The sequence below is a fragment of the Canis aureus genome, chromosome 16 (genome assembly GCF_053574225.1).
Source record: "Canis aureus isolate CA01 chromosome 16, VMU_Caureus_v.1.0, whole genome shotgun sequence".
Lineage (NCBI taxonomy): Eukaryota > Metazoa > Chordata > Mammalia > Carnivora > Canidae > Canis > Canis aureus.
Window position 1 is genome coordinate 50,468,881 of NC_135626.1, and position 23,453 is coordinate 50,492,333.

The 23,453-nt window shown below is 40.7% G+C and overlaps 1 protein-coding gene and 1 long non-coding RNA gene across 5 annotated transcripts in view; one reads left to right on the plus strand and one right to left on the minus strand.

Annotated features, from left to right (window-relative positions):
* Positions 1–3,662: 3,662 nt before the first annotated feature.
* The window catches only part of ITGB3 (integrin subunit beta 3), a 64,861-nt gene continuing 45,070 nt past the window's right edge, over positions 3,663–23,453 (minus strand). For 2 of the 4 annotated variants that reach the window (XM_077853922.1, XM_077853925.1), the window contains exons 14-15: positions 21,610–21,776; positions 16,717–19,700 (exon numbers count right to left, since the gene is read on the minus strand). In XM_077853922.1, the coding sequence (XP_077710048.1) occupies positions 19,635–19,700; positions 21,610–21,776 (233 nt within the window). In that variant the 3' untranslated portion in view covers positions 16,717–19,634. Of the gene's footprint in view, positions 4,326–16,716; positions 19,701–21,609; positions 21,777–23,453 lie in introns of those variants that run through there. The other 2 variants (XM_077853923.1, XM_077853924.1) reach the window with 2 other exon arrangements.
* On the plus strand, positions 9,690–16,322 carry LOC144286885 (uncharacterized). The gene is made up of 3 exons (XR_013354844.1): positions 9,690–9,996; positions 14,802–14,976; positions 15,619–16,322. It is a non-coding gene; the product is annotated as an uncharacterized LOC144286885 (long non-coding RNA).

Sequence of the window (23,453 nt, forward strand, 5' to 3'; positions counted from 1 at the left end):
AGAGGATGAGAGGATGAGCCACAGAGAGTAAATATTTACAAAAGTCATATCTGATAAGGGGCTGAATTTTTTTGTATATTCAAAAAATATACAATTCTTAATAATAAGAAAAAACACAGCCCAACTTAAAAATGGGCAAAAGAGGGACACTTGGGTGGGCTCAGTGGGCGTGATCCCAGGTCCCGGGATTGAGTCCCACATCAGGCTCCCTGCGAGGAGTCTGATTCTCCCTCTACCTATGTCTCTCTCTGCATCTCTCAGGAATAAATAAAATCTTTTTTAAAAAACGGCAAAAGATCAAGGTGTCTGGGTGGTTCAATCAGTTAAGTGCCCGACTCTTGGTTTCAGCTCAGGTCATGAACTTGGGGTTGTGAGGTTGAGCCCCACAAAGGGCTCTGTGCCCAGCATGGAGCCAGCTTGGGATTCTCTCTCTGTGTCTCCCTCTGCCCCTCCCCCACGTGTGCATGTTCTCTCTCAAAAAAAAAAAAATAGGCAAAAGATCTTTTTTTTTTTTATTGGAGTTCAATTTGCCAACATATAACATAACACCCAGTGCTCATCCCGCCAAGTGCCCCCCTCATTGGGCAAAATATCTTAATAGACACCTTACCAAAGAAGATGTACAGACAGCAAAGAAGCACATGAAAAGATTGCTCAGGTCATTAGGAAATTGCAAATTAAAACATCAAGATACCGCTACACATCTATTAGAATAGCCCAAATCCAAAATACTGACAAAACCAAATGCTGGCAAGGATGTGGATCAAGAGGAACTCTCATCCATTGCTGGTGGAAGTGCAAAATGGCATGGCCACTTAGACAGTTTGGTAGTCTCTCACAAAACTAAACATACTCTTACCATATGTTGCAACAATTGCACTTATTGGTATTTACCTAAAGGAGTTGAAAACCTATATGCACACAAAAACCTGCACATTGATGTTAACAGCAGCTTTATTAATAGTTGCCAAAACTTGGAAAAAAATGTCCTTCAGTAGATGAATGGATAAATGAAGTGTGGTATATCCAGAAAATGGAACACTACTTGGCACTAAAAAGAAATGGGCTATTGAGGGATGCCTGGGTGGCTTAGGGGTTGAGCATCTGCCTTCAACTCAGGTCATGATCCGGGGGTCCTGGGGTTGAGCCCCACACTGGGGTCCCCAGGGGAGCCTGCTTCTCCCTCTGCCTATATCTCTGCATCTCTCTCTCTCTCTCTCTCTCTCTCTGTCTCTCATGAATAAATAAAATATTTTTTAAAAGACATGAGGTATTGAGACATTAAAAGACGTGGAGTTGTCTTAAATGCATATTACTAAGTGAAAGAAGCTCTTTTGCAAAAGCTGTCATATGATTCCAACTATATGACATTCTGAAAAGGCAAAACCATGGAGACTAAGAAGATCAGTGGTTGACTGTGGTGATTGGGCAGGGGAGAGGGGTGAGATGAATAAGCAGAGCACAGAAGATATGCAGGGCAGTGCAACTATTCTATATAATAAGGGCAACATGTCACTATGCATTTGTCCAAATTCATAGTATGTACAACACTGAGTCAATCCCAATGTAAACTATGGACTTTGGGTTACAGTGATATGCCAGTGTAGGTTCATTGATAGTAACAAATGTACCACTGTGGTGCAGGGTGTTGATAGTGAAGGAGGCTACACAGGTATAGGGGCAGGGAATGTAATTTTGCTGTGACTCTAAAACTGCTCTAAAATATAAAGTTTCTCTTTGAAAGAAAAAAAGCAGCAGCTATATTACTTCTAAATAGACACACACACACACAACAAAAAGGAACTAAAGCCTAGGAGCAATGAACATGTTTAGAAAAAGAGGAATGAAGTTAGAAATATATTCTTTCGAAATTAGGCTGTTTGCTTAAAGCAACTGGAATGCATCTAGTTGATCAAAGGTATATTAATTTTTAATCCCTGAACAAATTACACAATTACACAATTTATAAAGCAGATCACTAAGGGAGTTTAGAGAACCTCTATTTCTGCATACAATGGAAATTAAGGGAACGAATTTAAGGACTTTTAGGATCTGCATACATTTGTCTTACAACAGAGGCACATCTTTAACAACTTGCTTCAAAAAAGCGATCTGATTTGCTGCCTTAATGAGATATTTATTAGGAATGATGAAAAATTTCTTAGAGACATTGAGAAAAATGACTCAAAATAGAAACTAGGAAGATAAGAGGAAGATCTAAAAATATAGAGAGGCACAAAAACCTGTTTATCAAATACCAGATGAACAGAAGCAGTTAAATAGTGGACAGACACTTTAGGATACAGAACAGGAAACAATCTCTGAAACTCCATGGTTAGAGATGTATGAAGTATAAATTATATAGCTAAAGTAAGACAAACTGGTATGCTATATTAATATCATTAATTTATTTTAATTTTTAAGAATTCACCTTCAACATCAGTTTATGAGGGCACAATCAACAAAGTATTAAGTATAAGAATATGGAACATGTTAATATATATATCACACATCAAAGCACTTAGCAAAAAGCCTTGAAATTGGTGTGGGTTTTTTTGGATTATACTATAGATACATCTTACCTGGTGGCACCAAATCCATTAAAAGCATAAATTTGAAGGGTTAGAACTCTCAGTTGACAATATTGAGTTTTACCTGAGCCCCGTGCTTCCAGAAAACAATAAAGATTAAAGGAATCCCCCTCACCCTTTTGTATTCTGGAACAGGGCTTGCTGCAAAGAACCACCCCCCATATACTTTAGATAAAACTCACAGATGCCCTCCTTGTTTACTTATAACAAGATCAAAATTCCCTTTCTTTGTTTCATGAATGATTAGCCAAACTGTTTTAACCTCACTGATCAATCAGAACAAAATGCTTATTCACCAAGCTTTGGTTAAGCTTCTCTCCTTCTTCCAGGACCCTAAAACACTCTCTGATCTATTTATCTGCTCATGCCATTGTTGACTTCTGTATATAATAGATAGATAGATGATAGATAGATAGATAGATAGATAGATAAGATAGATGATAGATAGATAGATAGATAGATAGATAGATAGATAGATAGATAGCCCTTCTGCCTAGCCCTTGAGATGCTTGCAGATCTTCTGGTCACAGCCTTCTCCCTATTACAATAGCCCCTGTCCTGCTATTTCAATAAATAGTCCATTTTCTCCCTCGCAATAATCTTTTTTAATAAAGTCTCTCCTTACTAAGTCCAGGTTTGTTTTTGTTTGACACAATACTAGCCAATGGATAAGAACATTCCCTGAATCTTACATATTACTTTCTAGCTAGATTTCCACATCATCAACTATGAAATCTACAATCTCTCATGTAGGTTTAAATCCTTTATTCTCCTGAAAAATTATCCCAGTTCGTATCCCCCCCAAAATAAATTTCATCATATACCACAGATCTCTTGATACTACACAGGTTGCTGGGATGAGATATTTCAGTATATACCCATAAAAAGACCTCAAAAGTCACCTTAGTTGTTAAGCAAGATCTTGTAACTATATTGCTCTATGAATCTGCTTACTGATTATGGATATGAGCTAATGTAAACTAATTCTTAGTGTAAACTAATTTTTTTAAAAAAGAAGAGGAAGGAGTCTTTAGAAACTGCTTTGAGGAAATATCTGGCAGAATAAAAGTACCTTAGCTTCCATTTTTCAGTTTAGAGGTAAATTTTGCCCTTTGGGACTCAAAAGCCTTGATGAACAAGTATGAATGAGCAATAGCACAAAAGGATTTCCTGTCCAAAAAAAAGAAAAAAGAAAAAAATCATATGACTGTTTAAGAGACTTACTTATATTTACCTACCTAAGGTTATCCTTGTAACACAGCATAAACCAAATAGGTATTCCCCAACCCAGATATGTGTGTGAAAGCTGGGGGGAAAAAAGCAGTTAGTAGATTGTAATTCACAGGAGATCATCTAGTCCCTTAACTTTACCTTTTAGTATAAGAAGTAGAGAAATCCAAACTCAAATGACATAAAAAGCAGAAAAATCCAGTTATATTTATTTATTCAAATAAACCCAGAGAAGCAGAACTACTAACATGGCAGCAATCATTGATGTTATTAAATGCTTACCGTGTACCAGACGTTATAATAAACACTTTGACATAAATTATTTCATTTATTCCTCACAAACATCTTTTAAAGAATTATCATTACCTTTATTTTACAGATGAGGAAAATAAAGATTTAGATCAAGTTCCACAAGATTACATAGCCAACAAATAGTGGACTCAGAATTTGAACTTCAGCAGCCTAACTCAAGCGCTCATGGTCTTCAGCACCCTATAATACTGCCTGTCAAAAAAAAAAAAAAAACTACTGCAAAAAAAGCCTGTTTTAAACCAGACTTCCACATCACATACCAACCAATTTTAGAAATTCCCCACATTTTCACAATGTTTTTGTACTCATATCTGAGTCACATTGGATGTGCTATTTATTACATTGCTAGTTATATCATATTGTTAGTTATAATTATCAGTGTCATTTTCATACTGTCAAGTTTAACTGCAAATATGAATATTCTATTAGAGATAGTACTTTAAAATCATTTATTTCTGAAATGTTATACTAATTACTGTTGAATGGGGTATGTTATACTAATTACTGTTGAATGGGGTATGTCCAACATTCTTGGAATTCAAAACACATCAAAAATAAAATGAATCCATCTCAGAAGAGAGATGTAGACCTAGATAAGTAGGTAAAACATGTAGTATGTTTTCTGTGATAAATACTAAAAAAAATGTAAAGTAGGGGAGAAGAATATGAAGTATGGTGTTGGGGAAAAGATGCAGGGAATAGACAGGGGAGCCAAGGAAGATTCTACTGAAAGGGAGACTTTTGAGTACAGACCTGAAGGAATTAAAGTGGAAAGCCAATGAATATCTTAGGAGAAAGCATGTCAGCCAGAGAAAACCAAGTACAAAGGCTCAGAAGTAAGAAGGAGCTTCATTGTTCAAGCAAGAGTGGGAAGGCCCAAAAAGCTAAAGCAGAGAAGGCAAAGGGAAAGGAGACAAGGGGAGCAGAGGAGTCAAGGGAGGCAAGCGGATATAGAGGGCCCCTAGCTTGTGTGCTGAGATGGGAACCCACTGGAGTGTTTTGAGCTTAGAGATAACATGATGTAAAGTCCTTTCTGAAACAATCACTATAGTTGTAAAAGGAGGAAAATCAGGTGAGTCTAGATTCCTAAAACCCAAGTGAGAAAAAGTACTTCAAAAGAAGAATGAGGGCAGCCCGGGTGGCTCAGCGGTTTAGCGCCGCCTTCAGCCCAAGGCCTGATCCTGGAGTCCCGGGATCGAGTCCCGCATCGGGCTCCCTGCATGGAGCCAGCTTCTCCTTCTGCCTGTGTCTCCGCCCCTCTCTCTCTCTCTCTCTCTCTGTGTGTGTGTGTCTCTCATGAATAAATGAATAAAATCTTTATTAAAAAAAAAAAAAGAAGAATGGGTAATCGACTGGGACAAGTGCTGCCATTAGGTCAAGTAAGATGAGTACTAAATGACTGATTAGGTTTTCCAACATGGAGGACACCAATAATCCTAAGAGAAGCCATTCGGGTAGCATGCTAATTTCTTAATTACATAAAGAGTAGATGTGGTTGTGGAAGCTTGTGGAAATCCTCTGATTAGTTTTCTAATACATATATATTTTTTAATTTTTTTTTAATTTAAATAGGCTCTACACCCAACATGGGTCTTGTACTCAAGACCCTGCGATCAAGAGTCACATGTTATATCAACTGAGCCAGCAAGGCATCCCTAAGTGCTTTAGTTTTCTTAGTAGAAAAGGAAGCAACATAATCAACTAAGAATAAGGATATGAGAAGACATACTAGAGGTTTGAGGACAGAGATACTGTTACAAAACAGTCCTCTAGGAAAATGGAAAAACTAATAGCCCATGGGTACCTGATATAGTTGCTGAGCAGCATCAGGGCCCCTTGAGGAAGTGATCATGAATTTACATGAATTTAAAGTAAAACCAGTAAGTATAGTTGTGTTTTTTTTTTCTCTTGCTATGTTCAATTCAGAAATTCTGGCACTGAAGCAGAGATCTAGATTTAATCTAGGATTACAATTTAGCCAAGAAAGTAAAACGAACGGAAAATGTGAAAGGGAACCGGGGAATACAAAGGAGTGGATTTTTTTTTAAGATTTTATTTATTTGGGAGAAAGAGAGCACAAGCAGGGGGGGAGGCAGAGGGAGAAGCAGACTCCCCACTGAGCAAAGGGCCTGACTCAGGGCTCGATCCCAGGACCCTGGGATCATGACTTTAGCCAAAAGCCAATGCTTCACCGACTGAGCCACCCAGGCACCCCCAAAGGAGTGGTTTTAATTATTGACCATGAAACAAACTGAGTAGGTGGATGGGAAATAAGTACAAGAGAGGGTGAATGACATTCAAAATAAAAACCCAAAAAAGATAGACTGAAGATCCTGGTGGGATCCAAGGATTATTAGAGCCCAGAGTGAGCCTGAAGATAGGACTGTGATGGAGGGAGAGTGGAACATACAGTACTCTCCCCTCCCTTATCCTTGGGGGATCCACCCTGAGACCCCCCCAGTGGAAGCCTGAAACTACAGAGTGGCAAATCCAGTATATATTGTTTTACCTCTACACACATCCCTATGATAAAGTTTAGTTTATAAATTAGGCACAGTAAGAGATTGACAATAAGTAATAATAAAATAGATTACAATATATTGTAAAAAAGTTATGTGAATGTGGTCTCTCTAAAATATCTTATTGTACTGTACTTATCCTTCTTGTGATAATGTGAGATGATTAAAGGCATATGTGATGAGATGAAGTGAGGTGAATGAGGTAAGCATTGTAACATAGCGTTATGCTACTACTGATCTTCTGATATAGGTCAGGAAGATCATCTCCTGAACCATAGTTGACCACAGGTAAGTGAAACCATGGAAATTGAAATAAGGGGGTGCTAACGAGAATAAGAGGTAAAGGACTACTGTATTAAGATAACAGAGTTGGAATTATTGGTAATACAAGATTGAGAATAAGAAATAGGGAACAAGTGACTGAGGACAGATTAAATGATTGTAGGAGGACAGGAACTGAGAGAACAGAGCACAGGAAGGATCATCTGTATGAATGCTAAAGTCACAAGCATTACAACAGAGGTAGAGTTAGAGCAGCAGAAAGCCAGGGGCTGAAATTTGACTGAAGTAATAGGGAATGATAGTGGGTAGGATAATCCGATAATGTGAGATGCAAAACTGAGCATTTTGCAAATGGGATGAAAAAAAGTCTGGAAGCACATATGAGAATCAAGAAGTCATCTCCTCCCTGCTCTTGTCCCAGTGGTACTAGGAGAGTGAGAGAGAAGACATCCACCACCATCTATACTTGTGTTCTGCCCCCCACACTCCCAAATACACACTGTCCTTTCTCATTTTCCCTTACATCTTGGTCGTCACTCTCTGATTTATCAAAAACTATAAAAAAGAAGTAAAGAAATTCAAAACCCTCTGACACATGACAAGTATTTTTTAAAGTATCAAACTGATTCAGTCTTTATATAGATAAAGCTATCATTATTACTGGAGGGTTTTCCAATCCTTGGCAGAGTATAAAATTTTCAGTATTTTATAATTTAAGTATATATTTTATAACTTAATAGACATATTATAAGATATATATAGGGGAGGAAGACATACAGATGGCCAAAAGACACATGAAAAGATGCTCAACATCACTAATCATAAGGGAAATGCAAATCAAAATCACAATGAGATAGCTGACATCTGTCAGAATGGCTAAATTCAAAACACAAGAAACAAGTGTTGGCAAGGATATGGACAAAAAGGAATCCTTGTGCACTGTTGGTGTGGACACATATGGTGCAGCTACTGTGGGAAACAGTATGCAGATGCCTTAAAAAGTTAAAAGTAGAAGTACCCTATGATCCAGTATTGCACTACTGGATATTTAGCCAAAGAACACAAAAACACTAATTGAAAAAGATACATGCACCCCTATGTAGCATCATTTACAATAGCAAATTATGGAAGTGGCCCAAGTGTCCATCAATAGATAAATGGATAAAAAGGTATATGTATATACAATTGAATATTGCTCAGGCATTAAAAAAAAAAGAATGAAATCTTGCCATTTGCAACATGGACAGATCTAGAGTATAATGCTAAGTAAATAAGTCACTCAGAGAAAGACAAATACCACATGATGTCACACATCTGTGGAATTAAAGAAAGAAAGCAAAGAACCACAGCAAAAAAAAAAGAGACATAACAAAAAAGAGACTCTTAACTATAGAGAACAAAATAATGGTTACCAGGGGGAGGATGGCTGGGGCAAATGGTGACATAAGATGGGGATTATAGTAATGAGCACTGAGTAATGTATAGAACTGTTGAATCACTATATTGTATACCTGTAACTAACACTATATGTTAACTATATTGGAACTTAAATATATAAATTTTAAAATAAATAAAGTTGGGGAGATTCCTTGTCTATTGTTACAAGAAATCATAGGAGCCGTAACAGAACTAGAATGATTTTAGAAATCTTTCTGGTCTAATCCCCTAATTATATATAAGGAAACTTACACAGAGAAAGATTGTGATTTGCCCACACAGCATACACGAAATAGCAAAATTCTGGTCCCTGACTCCCAATTCCAGGGATAGCTTTCACTAAATTCATGGCTTCTTAGTAAACCAAGAGGCACCACTAGGCAGAAAAACGGAGAATCTAGCTTTATTTTGTTTTTAGTGCGCTGTGGTTTATCTTGTGCTTTCACCCCTGCAGTTTCTCACTTGGGGAGTTACCACCACCTCCACATACCCAACTGCTTCCTTCCCAGGGGGGAAGGGTGACATCCCTCCACCACAGTATTTTCCGCTCTTCCCAGTCTTCCATCCGGCTTCCCTCACAACCCGCCCCCCCCACTCACTCACCCTTCCCTTGCTGCGCTGACTGCAAACGGCTGTGAAAGCACCTGCAGACACCTCTTCAGGGCACCTGCATCGCCCCTAATTACCACCTTTAACAAATACTGAGTGAACTTCCACTTCACGCAAGGAATGCTGTGCAGCATTCCAAGAGGCCCTGCTTGTTTCGACTTCTCCGGGAGAAAGTCAGCGGACACGTAAACAAGGGAAACTACCCACCAGACGACAACTGCTCTAACACAGGTGTCAGCGGATGCTGAAGGCGCAGGGATGCCCTCCACCCTTCTAGAACCAACACCATTCCCGAGGCACTGTCCGACCCAACCCCGTCACCCCTCCGCCCCTTTACTGTTGGGCCCAATCACCTCACTGCCCCTTCTGGAACCTTCCTCCATCTCCGTGACGGTTCCACGTGCTCTCTCGCACCGTGCTGCACTCTTCCCTCAGCCTCCTCTTCTCCTCTCACAGCAAGTCTTTGCCTCCCTACCTCTGTCCCCTGAGGCTCACACCGTGGACCTCCTGGGCTCCCGGGGGTGTACCCGCCTCGCGCCTCACGGCCGGGTGCCCTAAACCGCCCGGATAGGTAGGTCGTCGCCTCAAGCCCCACAGCACCTCGCGCAGCACGGCGCTCTGGCTCTGCCGCCTTCCCGAGTTCCCGCGCGGCGAGGCCCCGCCCCCAGGTCACCTGACTGGGGCCGACGCTCCGCCCACCGAGCCCCGGGGCTGGATGCGTGCGGAACCCTGGCTGGCTCTCCAGCCGCCGCGCAGGGGTCCGGGGCCGCGGGGAGCGGCTCAGCTCGCCGCCGCCTCCGCGCCGACTGGACTGCGCTGCGGCCCCGCCGCTCCACCCCACCTCACAAGGGCCTGTGACTTCCCCCAGCCGGGCTCGGCGGCCCAGACGCGAGTGGCGCGAGTGGCGGGGCTGTTCCGTGCGGGCTTTCCTCCCCTCGCCCCCCACCGCCACGGCACCTCGATTTCGCCCTCCATCCGGCACTCCCGGTGCTTCCTAAGGCTCTCCTGGTTCTCTGGTGAGCCGTCTGACCCCAGTCTCACTACTTCTCAGTGTTATCTTCTATCCATCCTCGGAGTACTTCCCGCCCTCCCTTCTAAAACATTCGGTCCTTCGCGGTCTCTGCTCCTGCATAACGCACAGCAGCAGAAAGCCACTTGTTCCGCTACTTGGCTGAAATGAGTTCCAGGCTGCCTTTCGGAGGCAAAACGCTTCCTTTGGGAAGAGACTTGTTTTTTTACTTTGTTTTTCTTTGAAAATCAACTTCTTGTGTGTGTGTGTGCATCCTAGAGCCCAGATGATATTGGTAATAGACTCAAAGCGATTTTTCATGAATTGCCCTGATTATGAGGTCACTAAAATTTATGAGTCCAATTCAGTGAAATTAATCATTTTTAAGGTTTGCTAAAGTTGCAAATGTTCTATCAAGGAGCATTTTGCAAATATTTTCCCCCAAAAGCCCACGATTTAAGGTATGTTTTCTTTATGTGTAGATAAATTTATTAACATTAATTGATCCAGCCTGAGCCCTATGTTGGTAACATCGTGGTGAACAGCGTGGGCTTCAGAGACAGATATATTCAGGGCACCTGGGTGGCTCAGTGGTTGAGCGTCTGCCTTCAGCTCAGGTCATGATCCCAGGGAGCTGGGAGCAAGCCCCACATCAGGCTCCCCATAGGGAGCCTATGTCTCTGCCTCTCTGTCTTTCATGAATAAATAAATAAAATCGTTTAAAAAAAGATCTATTCGAATACAATTATTCAGTCATTATCCTACTTACTGTATGCAGTGGAGCAAACTACTTAGGCTCTTTAAGCATCAATTTTCTCATTCAGGATTGTGATAATTCAAAAATGTATAGGTAGTGTGCTCAATAAATGCTAAAATAGTTAATTCCTCCAGAGATCTACTGTGCCTGTTTGTATATATACTATGCCTGTTTGCATCTTAAATCTTGCTCTGTAGGTATTCTCTAGTACTTTTAACATGTATCTGATTTATCTCCCTAAACAGTCTGTAAAGAATCTGAGTTCTGAGACCATGTCTTTTCTGTCAACACCCCACCCACCACTCCCTACTTCCTCACTTTCCCCCCTTCCACTGTTTAGTCACCTCTATTGATGAACTCAGCCCATTTTCCACCTATTCATAAAGCATAAACTTCTAATGTGTAAGGATTATAAATGGTTTCAGTCTGTGTGTTGATCAAAAGGTTGTGGATGCTTCACAAATCTTGAACATTTGTAGTTTTTAGTACTGAATCTGCTGAGTTAGTTTCTGTATTAGTTTCACAGACCACCTCCCCACTAAAATAGCACCAAGAGTGTATTAATTAGGATTAGATTCTTTTACCAGTAACAGAAAATTCCTAAAAATGGTGGCCTAAGCAAGATAGAATTTTATTTCTCACATTCAGGAGGTTCAGAGATAGTCACTCAGGGGAGCAGATAATTGTTTACCATAGTTGTAGGCACTGTCTTCTATCTTATTGCTCCACTGCCTTTCATTGCAGCGACGGCTTAAGTGGGGTAGTGCAAGTACCCTTTAATCAGGCAAAAGCCTCTGTAAAGATTTTAAGGTTATGACTCTTGGGGGACGCCTGGGTGGCTCAGAGGTTGAGCATCTGCCTTCAGCTCAGGGCGTGATCCCAGAATCCAGATCAAGTCCCCCCTTGGGCTCCCTGTGGGGAGCCTGCTTTTCCCTCAGCCTATGTCTCTGCCTCTCTCTCTCTCTCTCTCTCTCATGAATAAATAAATCTTAAAAAAAGAAAAGGTTATGAGTCTTGGATAGTCTCATTCAAATAATATGACCTCTAAGAATCTTAAGACTTTTGCAGAAGGTACAAAAAGATTTAGCTCACAGATATTTATCGATAAGGCTTTTATCTCATGGTCTAAAACTCAAAAAGATTCACAGGAGATTCACAATTTTTTTTAAAAAAGACTACTGTATTATCAGAAACACTGCCAGCGGGGATCCCTGGGTGGCTCAGCGGTTTAGCGCCTGCCTTTGGCCCAGGGCGCGATCCTGGAGTCCAGGGATCGAGTCCCACGTCGGGCTCCCGGCATGGAGCCTGCTTCTCCCTTCTCCTGTGTCTCTGCCTCTCTTTCTCTCTCTATGTCTATCATAAATAAATAAATAAATCTTAAAAAAAAAAAAAAGAAACACTGCCAGCTTGGGCTGAGTCAGAGTACAAAAAGGAAAAAGGCCTTTGGACCCTCAATTCTATTAGCAGGCAGCAGGTTGAGAAAACCATTTACAACATACACTACCTTTAATGGGAAAAAGATGACTTACAGGGTAAAACCAAGAGCCTAGAGAGTAGAATGAAAATCCGTGGAGAATTATTCCCAGGGCTTGAATATGGAACTGTGAATCTATACCCAGTGAATTTAAGAATTGCTATGGACTGGGGGCTTCTGCGAACCTCCTGTTTTCTGCTTGTTAGAATGGGAGTGTCTGTAGCAGTTACCTTATCTTTTACATTGGTTGTTGTAGGAAGGAAGCATATAGCTTTTTTTTCTGTAGGGCTTCAAATAGAGAGGTACATATTCACATGGATGAATATAAGGAACTAAAAAAAAAAAAAAAAAAAAAAAAAGGATCTATATCCAAAAAGTTTCATCTGCCCCAGGACCTAATGTAGTGGACAAGACTGAACTTTGAATGAATGCTAGAATGGCATACAACTCTGGGGCCTTGGGAGAGATGAGTGCATTTTGCATGTGGGAGGACTATAATTTGTGACCAGAGGGTGGACTGTGGCAGTTTTAAAATATGTCCACAAATTCTTTCGTGTATTAGTTTATTCCTATCACTATAACAAATTATCACAAGCTTAGTGGCTTAAACAATTTACTATCTTACATTTCTGGAGGTCTGAAGTCCAAAATTGGTCTTGCAGAGCTAAAAATAAAGGCTGCATTCCTGAAGACTCTAAAGGAAAATGTATTCTTACTTTTCCCAGCTTCTAGGGGCTATCTGCATTCCTTTACTCATGGCCACCTCACTCCGACCTGTTCCCATCATTACATTTCCTACTCTCATTCTGACCCTCTTACCTTCCTCTTATAAAAACTCTTCTGATATTAAGACTACCCAAATAATCTATTAAATTCCCCTGTTTCTATTCTTAATTATATCAACAAAATCCTTTATTCCATGCAAGGTAACATATTCACTAGTTCTAGGGACCAGAACATGGATACCTTGGGCAATGATTCTATCTACCACAATGCTCATCTCTTCAAGAAGTGGCATCTAGTCCACTCTTCTTGAATGTGGAATATGGGCTAGATGTAGTGAGCTACTTATAATGAATAGAGTATGGCACAAGTGATGATATGACACTTCAGGATTGTGATAATTTACAAAACTAAGTCATGGGGCACCTGGGTGGCTCAGCCGGCTGGGTGTCCAACTGTCAATTTCAGATCAGGTCATGATCTCAGAGCTCTGAGACCAAGCCCTGTATCTGGCTCCCATGCTCAGTGGGAAGTCTGTTTGAGATTCTCTGTCTCCTTCTGCTCTTCCCTCTGCTCATACTCTCTCTTTCTCTCTCTCAAATAAATCTTTAAAACAAAACAAAAATTAAGTCATAGGGGTGCCTGGGTGGTGTAGTTGGTTAAATGCCTGCCTCTTGGTTTCAGCTTAGGTTATGATCTCAGGGTCATGAGATCAAGCTCCATATTGGGTTCTGCCCTCTGCCTGGAGTCTGCTTAAGACTCTCTTTACCCCTTTCTCCTGCCCCTCTCCCCTGATCTCTCTCAAACAAATATATCTTTTTTAAAAATTAAGTTATAGGGAAGCCCTGGTGGCACAGCAGTTTAGAGCGGCCTGTAGCCCGGGGTGTGATCCTGGAGACCCAGGATCGAGTCCCACGTCGGGCTCCCTGCATGGAGCCTGCTTCTCCCTCTGCCTGTGACTCTGCCTCTCTCTCTCTCTCTCTCTCTGAATAAATAAATAAAATCTTTTTAAAATAATAAATAAATATATAATAAAAATTATAATTTATTAAACTTAAAATTAAGTCATAAAAGACATTACAGCTTCCTCCTTGCTGTCTGTTGGATTACTCACTTGGGGAGAAGCCAGATGACATGCCACAGAAACTGTGAGATGGTGTTTATTGTTTTAAGCTGCTAAACTGTCGGATACTTTGTTATGTAGCAAAAAAAAAAAAAAAAAAAAAACTACTACAATTCCTTAGGTCACATCTTGATCCATAACGTCTGCTTAAATTCTAGCTATTATCTTTACATTCCATCCTTCCTGAAAAAGGAAAGGGAGAAGAAAGGCATGCTCCTTCCCTTTAGTGGCACTTACTGGAAGTCGTATGCACCTCTTCCATTTACATCTCACTGTCTATGAGATAGACATGGCACACCTAGCTGCAAGAGAAGCTGAGAAACAGTCTTTATTCTGGGCAGCCATATGTCTAACTGAAAATTAGAAGTTCTAATAATATGTGAGAAGTGAAAACAGATATGGGGGCACAATTAGCAACCTCTGTCACAATGGGTGATTATAAAGGTTGGGAAAAGCAAAGTCTAGCATATGTCCATCAACGTTTTTCCTTTTTCTTAATGAGGTATTTTCATTGGCCACCGAATGATGTTTACACACCCAACACTCTAATCTCTCCAAAGAATCATGCCAATTGTGTATGAGTCACAGGAAAAACCAACTAATACGTTATATAAAACACAATGAATGGTGAAATTTTTTTCTTACAAAGTTCGTTTCAGGGGTACTGATAAAGAATAATTTACTATGGAGATTTTTGCCTAAAGACTCTTAAACTTCCTATATGTTAATTTCTAGATACTTATATTCTGTGAGCATTCTTTGATGTACTGTCAGAAGATACACAGCTGATGGAAAATGTTTCCTCTCTGCAAGAGATTGGAGAGACCTCACTATGACAGCAGTTGTAAGGAACACAATCATGTTCCTGACAATTTTCTTCTCACATGCTAAGTAAATGTTAGGAGTGATGGTAAGTGGACTTTTAAAATTTTATTTAACAATATAGTTAACCCCAACCACAAGCATTTAAAACTACCTCCTTGTATAATTTAGTCAAACTACAAAAAATTAGAAATGCATTTCCAGAAATAAATTACAAAACCAAATAGAAGTTATTTTTCAATAAGTATTAAATGGCTTCCTTGAAAAGCGCATATTATTGTTTCCTTACATCAATGTGAAAAAGGATTGCCCTATAATTCCAAGACAATCTGCTTATAATTTGTCCCAATGGTCATTAGAATGGCTACTACTATAGTAGTAGTAATTCAGACTGCAGAGGTCAAGAGTTGGGGGATTACCAATGTGATTTGACATGTAGCTTTTCATTTCATTTTCACAGAAAGTTCTCCATTTTCATCCAGACATTTAGTCATCAGTTATCATAATGTAAATATAGTGAGTCTTACAAAATTTCACCATAAAAGGACTCAGTGTATGTTCACATAATCTTTTTTATGATGTCATGTAATGTGTTTTTTAAAATGTATGTTACATAAGGAATGCAAGATTCAAAGGCAAAGATTTTGAGTGTACTTCAATCCTGTACTGTTGATGCTCAATACATTTTAAATAGCAAAGTCAAGTTAAAAATTCTTTTTTTTTTTTTAAGATTTTACCTGTTTATTCATGAGAGACACAGAGAGAGGCAAAGAGAGGCAGAAACACAGGCAAAGGGAGAAACAAGCTTCCTGCAAGGAGCCTTATGCGGGACTTGATCCCAGGACCCTAGGATCACAACCTGAGCCAAAGACAGCCACTCAACCACTGAGCCACCCAGGTGGCCCAAAGTTACAAATTCTAAAGTCTTATCCTATAGAATGATAACACTAAAAATGAAGATATTGATCCCATCCCCTGTGAATAAAAGTCTTCTTAGATGCCTGCCAAGGATCCTGTTGGTTGTTTTGTTTTTTTTTTTTATTCCTCTGATTTTGATCTATTACTTCTTTTAGTTTTTCATGGGAATTTGTGGCTGTGCGTGATCCCAAGAAGCCTTTGATCACTTAACCTGGAAAATGGGTCAAAAGTAAATCTTCATGTTATGTGGGTAGATACTTGGTTTTCTTAATCTATCAAGCTATGTTCATGATCTTTTAATAACTGAACTGACTTACTGAAAACTTATTAAGCCAGAAGTATGGGTATGTGACTCCTTATGTATGCAACAGAATCACTGGGAGGGCTTACTGAGAGAGAACACTGAGCCCCACTCCCAGATTTTCTGGGTTAGTAGTTCTGGGGTGTGGCCTGTGCATTTATATTACTAACAACTTCCCAGATGATACAGAGGCTGCTGGTCCTTGAGACCTACGGTCTGAGACCCAATTCCTTATATAAAAGTTGAGTGTAAATCATCTTCCCTTAAGCCTTTACTGTACCGATGTATGCCTCCCGCAAACAAAACCTAGGCTGAATTGACAGTCTGTTCTATTGAGATCACACAAGTTCCAAAAAATATCCCCAATTAAAAAGCAAAACAACTCTAACTCTTAGAAACTGTAATAACCTATTTATTTTGAAAATGTTTAAAGTCTAAGAAAAACTCTGGGCTCTGAGCAAACTTCAGTTCCTGTAGCAGTCATCATTTGGTTACATTTGGAAACATGCTTGTTCTAAAATAATCATTTTTGAGGCAACGACACTTACTCTTTTCACCCAAAGAAAACAGAAAGAACAACACAGGAAGAACTGGGCAGGCTTAGGTCAATTCGTTTTGGAAAACACATTTAATTCACTGTTGCACAACTCAAACAGAGGGGTGGCTGGGAAGTCAGGAAGGCACTTAAGTCATTTCAACCAGGAATACTTAACAAAGAAAAGTATCTTGAAGTCATGGATGGTCTAAGAATATCTGAGAGGTAAAGAACTGACTCCTTATGGGACAACTTGTAAGGAACGTTCAGAGCTTCCCATTACTGTCCACAGACCCTGAGATTGAACATAAATTATTTCCAGAGGAGCTGAGCATGAATAATAACCTTTTGGGGCTGTGCTGATGCCAAAATACTATTTAGATGTTCACCCCATGTGATGCCAAAACTGACTTTTCTTTGCTATCTCGTGAACAGGTTCTCCCCATATACAGACAAAGAGTATTGGTCTTTTAAAACCTAGAAGCCTCGTTCCAGAAGCTCAGACAAGAGTCCTACTGATTATTTTAATCTTATAAATATATGTTCTTCCTCTTTTGATATAGTTTCTTCATATAAACCATCTTATCTAAATAAAATGTCCAACTACTACTCTAATAGACTCTTGTCTCAGTAGCCAAAGGATATAGTTAGGTTTGAAACTTCTTGGACCCAACCCTCTACTGTACTACCATCCCTCTACTGCACTTCCATCCCCTTCACTAAAGGGTAATCCATGGGTGAGACAAGGCTCAGTCATTTGCCCCATTTCTAATTCCAAGGCTTATTCTCAATGTTAACACATGAATACAGAATATATATTTCAGCTACTTCTTACGGATGCCTCTTCCATATGCATGGATGCAAATGTGTGCAAAGTGAACTAGGAAATAATAAACTAAGTGGAGCTTGAGTGCTACATCAGGAGATGTAACTGCTAACAAATGTTGAGGAAGGGCACTGGGTGTTTTTCTGTATGTTGGCAAATTGAACACCAATAAAAAATAAATTTATTATTAAAAAAACATCAATGAAAATAAAAAAAAATGTTGGGGAAGGTGTTCTAAGAGAGGATAGAATGAGGCTCTTTCATTGGGAAAGGTGATATGGAATGATATCTGCGCTTGTCAAAGCCAGGTCTCTCAGATCTCCCAACTATAACAACAAATAGTAACAACATCTCACAGAATCTTGACTGTACGTTTGATGTCTCAGGAAGTCCCAGCATCTTAGAATATCAATACTGTAAGAGACCTTCTAGAGTGGCTGGTCCAAGCCTACCATTTTTCAAACTAGAAAATTGAGCCCCAGGGAGACTTGCCTTAATCGAAGTTAAAAATTCCTTAGCTGCAACACTGAGGCTAGGGCTTAGATTTCTCTGATCATCAGACCACTGTGTATAGGTCCTTCCCTTTTTCTTGATGAATGGCAGTGAAGATAGTTGTTAATGTTAGACTAAGGTAAACACCAACGGAGCAACTGTTATGGCTAGGAAAAAAGAACAGCCTGTATTCCATCTCCTTAGAAAGAGCCCAACATGCCCATGGGTCCATCCCCAAAGGCTTCCAGAATGAGAGAGCCCTTACAGACCTAGCAACTGAGCAGCAACTTGCTATGAATGATGCCAAGTGGGAGGGTTTGTATCCAGTCCAAGTCTGTGTAGGTTTTGTTTTTTTTTTAATATTCACCCTCCTCACCATCAAATAAAATTACAAGTATATGCGAGTGTGTTTATATACATATTCCTTTAGATTAAACAAGCCTCATCATGGTTTCAGGTGACCCAATGAAAAAATAAAATAAAATTGCAGTCACAGCCTCCCAAATTAAAGACTGAGTTAAAATGAGGTTGCCCAGCCCATAAGAGAATAGGCCACACATGCTGATACAACTGGTCCATCATTCCAAATGTGGCACTTATTCCCATCAGACTCAGAGACCCATGGGAACTATTCATTCACAAGACAGCCAAGAGGTAGATAAATGTAATCAGCCGCATGGATGAATGTAGCACACGTTAGCACCAGGTTGGGTGTGTGGAGGTGCCTTGGACAAGGCGGGGAGGGCCTGAAGAGTGGGGCCAGACCTCGGGCTCTAATCGTAGCACTCACCCTGGGAGGAAAAGCATTTGGTCATGAAAGAAATTCCCAGTATGTTTACAGCAGTGAGAGTGTGGAAGTGGAAGGTAAAGAAGTGATGCTGGTCTAAGGGTGACGCACTTCTAAACGAACTTCTAGGGTGGAGCTGCCAATGAGACAAATCTTAAGGGTTATGATTATGAACTGGGGACCCTGGCACATTCATCCAGGCCATGCACGACCCCTGAGTAGCCCTACCATCCTCACTCCCAACACAATTGCTAGCAAGGACTCCCTTTATGAGGGAACCATACTGGATTGAGGTGATGGCAAAAGGCACAGGCAACTCTGATGGTTCAGCTTGCCTCTGATTTCTCCTTCAGCCTGAGGGAAGGGAAAGGAGATAAAGGCCTAGCTGACACAAGACTGCCAAGCCCAGCAGTTGCTATCAGAGCCACTGAGAGTCAGGCCTGAGAACCATAAACTCAAAGTAGAATCAAGGCCGCTTCCTCTGGAATGAGAGACTCAGCCCTGCCCTTCTCTTCAGAAAAAATGGCCTGGAAAGGAGAGCTGGCTTCTCACTGAGGTAATGAACACCTGCTCAGCTATGTCACCCTCAGGTTAAGCAGGAAAGATCCCTGAAGGAGGCATTCTGTGGATAAAGGCTGAGGAGTTCCGCTGACCTGGGACACACCACAAACTTTAAATTACACATTCCCCCACACGCAACACACTCACACAGACACACACACACACACACACACAGAGCCACACCTCCGCATGCTGCCATTCCTCCAACCCACCCCACAACCAGCCCCCAATCCCGCCCCACAGATACTGTTCCCTGTAAACATGACAGCAGAGATGTCCACAATTCTGGGACAGACTGATAGTGATCTGAGGATGGCTCCTTGGTGTTAAGTGCCCCGGTAGGTGATGTTGGTAAAAGTGGATGTGGCCTCTTTATACAGTGGGTTGTTGGCCTGTGGAAAGAGCAGAGAAGTGTCTTACAGCAAATTCCTTGACTCTTCCCTACCCTCCAAGGGTTACATTTCATCTGAAAAGTTTACACAAGACACCCTTCTCTGAGTGGGATATACCACTGACGAACCACTTAATGTTCATTGTACCCCCATATTCACTCTGAAGATGGGAGGGGATAGGAAAGAAAAGCAGAGAGAAGGGGGAATGCCATTCTGGGGCTATGTCTAAGAGGTTGAATCCAGCCCATTACTTTTTGATGATCACCAAACATTTCAGGATCTCTTTTCACCATTATTGATCTCTTGCCTCTCTCCTGAACTCTCTCTTTTGCTCTTCTCCCCATTTTTTGGTTTGACAGTGCTGGGGATGTGGGCAGAGATCGGAAATGTAGCAGCTGATAGCTGATATTTGAAATTGAGAAGACAGGGTTTACCCAGAATAATTTAATTTGTTAAAATTTTAATTTAATTTGAATTTAAAATTAAATTTTCTCATCTCATCCCTCCATGCACTATCCACATATTGTCACATTGGCAGTTAAAAATAAACCCTCACTGGGTTTCCCAAATTCTTTTCTTTTAATATTTATTCATTTATTTGGGGGGAGGGAAGAGGGAGAGACTCTAAAACAGACTCTGTGTTAAGCACAGAGCCTGACACAAGGGCTGTCTTATCTTACAACCCTGAGATCATGACCTGAGTTGAAACCAAGAGTCACATGTCAAACCAACTGCACCACTCAGGCACCACGACCCAAATTATTTTCTTTTTTTTTAATTTTTTTTTAATTTATTTATGATAGTCACAGAGAGAGAGAGAGAGAGAGGGGGGGGGGGCAGAGACACAGGCAGAGGGAGAAGCAGGCTCCACGCACCGGGAGCCCGACGTGGGATTCGATCCCGGGTCTCCAGGATCGCGCCCTGAGCCAAAGGCAGGCGACAAACCGCTGCGCCACCCAGGGATCCCCCCAAATTATTTTCTAACAAAAAGTGACAAATCCCATAAGATCTGGTAGCTTTTAGGAGTCATTTCAAGAAATACAACATATTCTCATATTCCTCAGAGGTTCCAGATTTCTACACTGCACTAACAGAAACATCTCAAGTTTCTTGAGGCTCTTGGGTACAAAGGCCTGAAGTCACTATCAAATGGGAACAAACTTTCAGCCTCCCCCTGGACATTGATGGAGTCAAAAGCCATTTGGAAGGCCCAGGAAAAAGTTAAAATGTGGAAGATGAGCCAAAGGAGAACAGAGAAAAATTAAGTATACAGAAAGTTCTCCGTAGATGCTTCTTTCATTTAATTCTATCAGAATAAACTGTAGGGAGAATATTTATTAAGAGGCTGGCCCAAAAAATAATTCCTATCATAACTTAATTCCCTCCCACAATAGGGCAAGCTGTTTAAACTTTCTGTGCTCAATTTCCTTATCTATAAAATGGGAATAATAACACTGCCTCCTATCCTGGGCTGTTATAGGGATGGAAGAAGTGAATCCTCAGCAAAAGTTAGCTAGCTTTTTTTTTTTCCTGTTTGTATTTAATGCTTTGGACTTCATCGGTATATAATACATTATATGTTCTCAATGTAGGATTCACAAGTTTGTCCTGTCTTCCTCAATTGGAGAATAAGTCACTGCATTTCATTGCATCAGTGTCCAGAGCAGAGCTGGGCCCTATGTATGTTCCGTCAGTACTCACCAATGTGGCCTGTGGTCACTATGGGGTAGAGAGGGAATTGGGTGGTTTCCAGGAATAATAAGGACAATGGGACCATCTCCCAATTTCCAGAACAGAGGCTAACCGGAAAATTATGGGCTAGCTGAGCCTGGCTACCCTACACATGTACTGTTTCTACTTGAGGCTCTCAAACCAATGACTGAAGAAAATGCCCAGCCCAGCCTCTTACTGTGTCCCATTTTGCTCTGGCTCGCTCTTCCTCAAATTTAGCAAACTCCTTCCGATCATGGATGGTGATGAGGAGCTTCCAGATGAGCAGAGTAGCAAGGCCAATGAGCAAAATGGCCCCCATCACTGAAAGCAGGACCACCAGGATGTCAGGACCCTTGGGACACTCTGTGAGAGGAAAGCATAGAGCAGAGATGTTATGAATGCAGCAGAAGTCACTTGAACTGGCTGTGAATAGCACTTCTCGACAAACTAAGAAATTATTAGAAGATTCTCTGAAGGAAACAAGACTTATAAAATGCATCAACTAATTTTTTAAAGGAAGGAGTGTCAATCTTTAAGACAGCAATAGTCTCTCCTGAGTGGTTTATATCAGAGGTCATAAGCAGGTCACCTATGGCAGAACCCAACCTATGCAAGTGTTTATTAAAAATCTGATTTTATGTTAACTACACTGGAATTAACATGAAAACTTAATTTTAAAAATTTGATTTTGGGCAGCCCAGGTGGCTCAGCGGTTTAGCGCCACCTTCAGCCCAGAGCATGATCCTGGAGACCCGGGATCAAGTCCTGCATCGGGCTCCCTGCATGGACCCTGCTTCTCCCTCTGCCTGTGTCTCTGCCTCTCTCTCTCTCTCTCTCTCTCTCATAAATAAATAAATAAAATATCAAAGAAAATTAAAAAATAAAAAATTTGATTTTGTTGGCAACATGAATAATCAGGAGATTCTCCCCCTAAAATTTCAGATTCTTCTTCTTTGCTTTAAAAAACAATAATCAAGGACAAACATTATATGATCTCATTCATTTGGGGAATATAAATAATAGTGAAAGGGAATATAAGGGAAGGGAGAAGAAATGTGTGGGAAATATCAGAAAGGGAGACAGAACGTAAAGACTCCTAACTCTGGGAAACGAACTAGGGGTGGTAGAAGGGGAGAAGGGCGGGGGGTGGGAGTGAATGGGTGACGGGCACTGGGGTTTATTCTGTATGTTAGTAAATTGAACACCAATAAAAAATAAATTAAAAAAAAATCAAAATATAAAAAATAAAGCAAAAGGTCTGGAAACATGGAACCCACAGGGCAGCCCTGATTAGATGTGAGGAGCAGCTGTCCCCTTTAGATGGGATACATTTTCTGGTTGGCCAGAGCTCATCATTCTCTTTCTCCACTAAACAGAAGCAACATGTAACTTGTCATTGAGGCCATGCTACCTTGGGCTCTGGAGATAAACTGCCTGGGTTTGAATCTTGGCTTACCACTTGCTTTGTTTTGTTATTTAACCTTTCTGGGTGTCTGTTTCCTATTTCTCCATGTTTAAAATATAGAAAGTAATAGCACTGATCTCCAAAACTTAGAAAAATAATTAAGTTAAATATATTTAAAGAATTTAGAACACTGCTGGCAGAGACTCAGTGCTCAATAAATTTCAGCTACTGTTATTACTGTTATTACTATTATTACTGTTCTTGCTAAATCCGACAGTTTTCACTAATTTATTTGCTTAGTTCCTGGAGGTATTTGTGTTTGTTACCTTGACTCAGATATGCACATCCCTGAGGGCGGGGAACCTATTGACCTTATTAGCACACTTAGAGATTAGGAGGCCTGCCAACCAAGACAATATTTTGGGCTCCTTTGCAAAATATTTCATCATCTAAAATCCTAAACCTATTGAGAGCTGACTTTCTTTTCAACCCCCGCCAACAACCAAAACAGACAGAGGTGCGTCACCCCTCTGAGGGCCAAGCTGAGTATGCTCCGCAGAGCTCTGTTTCCCATTAACCACGGGTGTGTGATGGGTGACCTCACTCCAGTGACTTCTCAGGTGTTATGTAATTAG